The sequence below is a fragment of the Brachionichthys hirsutus genome, unplaced genomic scaffold (assembly GCF_040956055.1).
Source record: "Brachionichthys hirsutus isolate HB-005 unplaced genomic scaffold, CSIRO-AGI_Bhir_v1 contig_827, whole genome shotgun sequence".
Classification (NCBI taxonomy): Eukaryota; Metazoa; Chordata; class Actinopteri; order Lophiiformes; family Brachionichthyidae; genus Brachionichthys; species Brachionichthys hirsutus.
In genome coordinates, this window is record NW_027181499.1 from 1 (window position 1) to 5000 (window position 5000).

General features: G+C 49.7%; 1 protein-coding gene across 1 annotated transcript; it reads right to left on the reverse strand.

Annotated features, from left to right (window-relative positions):
* Positions 1-6: 6 nt before the first annotated feature.
* LOC137917496 (solute carrier family 12 member 5-like) lies at positions 7-4569 on the reverse strand (the record flags this gene model as incomplete). Its single annotated transcript, XM_068760233.1, has 13 exons — positions 4514-4569; positions 4240-4414; positions 3993-4111; positions 3655-3753; positions 3436-3555; positions 2748-2852; positions 2363-2531; positions 1868-2063; positions 1584-1753; positions 1295-1426; positions 1048-1155; positions 617-742; positions 7-36 (listed from the first exon to the last, which is right to left on the reverse strand). Coding segments are annotated over exons 1-13 (1605 nt in total), but the record flags the coding sequence as incomplete, so codon positions are not given.
* Positions 4570-5000: the final 431 nt, after the last annotated feature.

Sequence of the window (5000 nt, forward strand, 5' to 3'; positions counted from 1 at the left end):
GCTGGCTGGGGTGGTGTTGTCATGGATGAGCTGGACCTGGGCAGGGGGGACACAGGGGGAGAGGCTGACTTTGGCTACAAGATGAGCGGAGAAGAGGACGGACTTTTCACATTTACTACTATTACGCGGTTTGTGGGCTGTGAGTGAGACAAAATAAAATACAATCTATTTTACATAAACTTAAAGTTAGAGCTCTCAGTTCAACAGGAAGTTGCAGCGTTCTTCTTCTTCTTCTTCTTCACAACAACGCAATCAAGTTATTTAACCTTTCCAGGCAAACTGCAGGAAGTTATTTCACCCAGATGAGAAATAATCCAACACAACGCCCCCCCCCCCCCCCCCAAATAAATAAATGCTGTTTCATCCCTTCAGTCTTTGCCACAGATTAAATAAACACACACCTTTAGTCAGAGCAATGCGAGCTCTTTCTGTCTGTACTCCTCATATCCAGGATGGATTCTCCCAAACTTTAAATCACTTTAGAGCTGTTGTATGTATCATTGTTTGGTTTCTACTCTGTTGTTCAATCTGCTATACATTTCCCACTTCCTGTATGTTGTGCGTGAAAAATGACAGACGTGTGAGCAAATGAACTTTGCACTTCAGTCTGCCCTACCTCCTCCTCAGGCTTCTCCTCCTTGGGGGCCGCTGGCTGCTCCTCGGTCACACTAAGCTGGGTGGTCACAGCGGCCGGGTTCTTGCGGCGGATGGACCCGCGGGACGAATCGGTGATACTTTGGATCTGCAAAGACAAAGACCGAGCAAAGGAAGGAGAAGCCCAGGATGCTTAGGAGGGGTGTTTTTAAACGCTCAGCGAATCAGGCGTCATCTGGAGGAGATCATTTTTACATATCAATCAAAAGCGCTTCCAGACAGAAAAGCAGGCGCAGACAGAGACGATGCGTCCACTCAGATATGCTTTCGTCCAGAGGGGCTTTTTTTTTGTTGCAACGTCAAATCATGTTGTGCCGAATCAGCTCGTCAGGTCAATTTGACACGTGCAGCATTTCAGAATGTCAAATCTTTGCCACAAGTAAACAGTCTCACCTCCCTCTCGCGCTCATTCTTGGTCAGGTTGATCTGTTTGAGCATCTCCGACCGTTGCTCCATCACCAGGGTCTTCTCGTAGGTGTAGGCCGAGATGTCGCTGTCGTGCTGAGGTGAACGAGACAAGCAATAGCACCAACTGTAATGCTGGCGTGGCAGAAGCGTTCGCCGGCAGGTCGGTCCTCGTTTCTGGTGCTGGTCACAGAAGATGTTAAGAAGAACTCTGTCTACTCCTGGTAGAACTCACCATTTCTACAACTTCCACCATGGCATCGATTCGGAGGTGATAGAGGAACGTGGTCAGGTCTTTCTTCATCTGGATGCTGTTGTCATCCAACTGGGCCACAGTGAAGATGCGCATCTTACACTTCCTCCAAACCTGAGCAGCAAAAGCAGCAATGCTTAATTGTTGATGAGGCGGTCGGATACCGACGCGTTTCCTTTGTCTGTAAGGCCTCATTTGCATTTTCCTCCCTGTTTTTAATTCTTTATTTTATTTTTCTCCTTTCTTGGAATTAAAAACCTTCCAACAGTACCTTGTGCTGGCGGAGGAGGAAGGGCAGCAGCATCAGCATGCCTCCATCGTGGACAATCCACCACACGTCAATGTGACCCTCCGTGAAGCGCTCGCCATTGGACGGGAAGGCTGCGATATTCTTGGGTACGAGCAAAGCCAGGCGGGCCGCAGTGGTTTCTCTGACCAACTCTGCAGGACAGACGCAAAAAAAAATATCATATAAGCACGAGGCACATCCAAAGCGTCTGGATCTCAGCCTTGCTGAAAGGGATTGCTGGTTTATTTGCTCTCCGGGTGACCCACCGATGAAGTTCCTCCAGGTCTGGCGCTCATCTCCCTGCTTCCAGTTCCGTGGCCAGGACACGAGCACAGCGTTGTGCTTCAGGCCTCCGAGCCCGCTGGCCTGGAGGAGGTGGGAGGTGGCATCACGGAGGTTTGAGGACACCGTCACTTGACAGAAGCCCTTCACCTTCTCAGTGTCCATCAGTTTACGGAGCGCCTAGGAAGAGGAGACAGCGAGGGGAAACATGGAATCTTCTGCTGGCTGCACAAACCGGAGCTGACAAACCAACACACACACCCACACACAGGAATGTGACCTGCCGACACGTTCAACAGAGTGCCAGTGGGATTATGGATCCAGATCCGTCCCTGCCAAGTTAGAGATGTTGTGTGAATCCAATCAGGTTTAGGGGTCTCACATTTTGCCCTCATCTCTCTCTCAATAACCACCTTTGGGCTGTTAAAAACGTTGAATGCATTTTAGCACAGCAATAATATTTCTCAGAGAGTCTCCACCTGCTCTGCACGCTGTGACTGTTCGTAGTTCTCCAGGTAGATCCCCTCCAGAGCCGTCCCAACAATGGTCAGACCTTTGCCTGCCTTCAGCTGGTTGGTCAAAGAGAGAAGACGAGGCTGCTCCACATTTTGCTCGGCATCGGTGGTGACCAGCACCAGCAGCTGGGGCCTGGAGGAAAGGGAGAACAGAGAGGGAGGAAAGTCCGATCACAGGGAGGGAGAATCGGAAACAAAACCCAAGGGCATAGGCAGGAAAGACCAGCAGGAGACGTCGATGTGCTGATATGAGTTCAACTCTTATTGTTATCTGGCAGCCGGGAGGAGGAGAATATCATAAACCGAGAACATGTACAGAGGAGCAGCTCATGATGCCTGTGTGTCCGACCTCCAGTTCTTGGTGTGTGGAGGACCCTCCTCCAGGCGCATGAGAGCGTAGCGGGCAGCGCTCAGGGACAGGCCGCGTATCCCATCGCCCCACTCTTTCTCCGCACTGTGACACAGAGGAGAGGCCGTCCATTAACAATAGTTCGGTAGCTTCCTTCTAAATGAAAAAACGATTGGCAGTGATATTGTCAGCACTCTGAAATGAATAAGTCTGACGTGACGCAATGCGACTGAGGATTAGGCACCCCTGGTAAATGTCAAACGGACATGATGTCACCCACCACAGGGGGAATCACTGCTCTTAGGAACTCACTTTGCTCTCTGCCACTTCAGTGAAAGCATGAATGGATTAACACGGAGGCCTGGCATGGTTGGGATGCCCGGGGGCACGGAGGTGCCGTTTGCTTGCTGTCGAGTATCTGTCACTTTAAAATGAGTGGGGCTCTTCCTTTGTTTTGTTTATTTTCAAAATTAGATTTCAAAAACCCAAAGAGTAAAAACGACAGCGGTCATGTTATTTTGTGTTGCTTTGAATCTACAGGGTCTTCCTTCTTGCAGCAGGGGTGGGTGGTGGTGGTGGTGGTGGTGGTGGGGGGGGGGGGTCTTCTAATCACACACACACACACACACCTGCAAAAGCCAAAGGCACCCACTGAATCCAATCTGTGCTGGGGCTGCGCTTCACTCACCCTGCAAACTCAATATACTTGTAGATAGTGCCGGCGATCACCATGGCAACTATGGCGTAGTACCAGGAACAGAGGAACATGAGAGTGAGACACAAGCTCATACCCAGAAAAGACAGAGTCCTGCAGAGGGAAGAGATAGAAACAAAGATAATGAGGCTGAGGCCTGCTCAACAGGAGACGGACTGAAGTGCTGCTTCTCTGAGTGGCGGCTGGACTGACCAATGGTAGAACTTGAAGCGGGGCCTCCAGTTTGGAGTCCTCAGCAGTGTCTGGAGAGCGCAGGCCAAGTTCACAAACATGTAGCACATGAGGAAAAACCTGCAGGACACACACACACACACACACAGAGAGGTTCAGTTTAAACTGTCACACAGCTGTGAGTTCATCCTGAGTGTGTTGTCTCAGCGTCCGTCACGTTCTCGGGCATTTTGCATGCTTTACCAGAGCAGAAAAGCGCCTCGCCCTTTGTGTGATGAGCTAAATCCTCAGCCCATAAAATCTGCCACTGCTGGGAAGAAAAAAGGCCAGTAAATTAAAGCGTTTGTTTCAGTTCTCACATGGAGAGAATGGGCGCCACCGCATCCAAAGAAGCAATGAGGATGCCGCTCTCGCAGATGCAAGCCGTCAGCAGAAGGGACCACGTGGGCTCGCCGTTGGCCTTCCCATGACCGAATACCTGCAGGAACAACGCAAAAGCACACGAACAACCTTTGCTTCAAAGGCGTGTCTGGCTTCAAGAGCGCTGTGCACCCGTGATGTAAAACCATTGCATGCTGGGACTCATCTCAATAAACGGAGACTGACCCGAAGGGCAGGCACGATCCCATCCTTGGCGATAGCCTGCATGAGACGGGGCGCTCCAGTCAGGCTCTGCAGCCCCGCCCCACAGGTAGAAAAGAAGGAGCCAATCACAATCACCCACGGCGACGGCCAAGCCAACGTGCCAATCACCAAGTTCCCGTGGACGCCCTCTCCAAACCTGAGCGGAATGGGACAGGTTGCCTGTATTGTTTGTCTATTATGAAAGGAGTACTTAATTACTACTATAAATGCTTCGTTGCTGTGACACAGGACTTACTTGTCCCTGAGGACCACGCCCTCGATGCAGGCACCAAACATAAACACACTGGACATGTCTGTACAGGCAAGGATCAGGAAGTTCTTTCATAGGCAGGACTCTATTTAGTGGATATTTGAGGCCTGTCGAGTGATCGGCAGGACATCATAAAGCTTTCCTTAGGAAGAACCACTTATTGATCTGATAAACCAAAACGCCATTTGCCGAGAAAAGACATCAATCAATGTTGTTCAAGATAATATAATTTAGAAATCAATGAGACTGAAACTGATACACTTTATTAACTTGAGATTGGTTCGGCAGCCCAGTAATGAGATTAGATGTCCTAATTGCATTTGTTTGCACCCCAAGATGATTACTCAGATACATTTAAAGACATCCAGGTAGAGTACACAGAGTGGAGAGTATCTGGAGCAGCTGTATCATGTTTTTTGGGTTTGTTTACTGAAGATTTTAAACTATTGCACAAAGAAGTCCTCTTATTCCA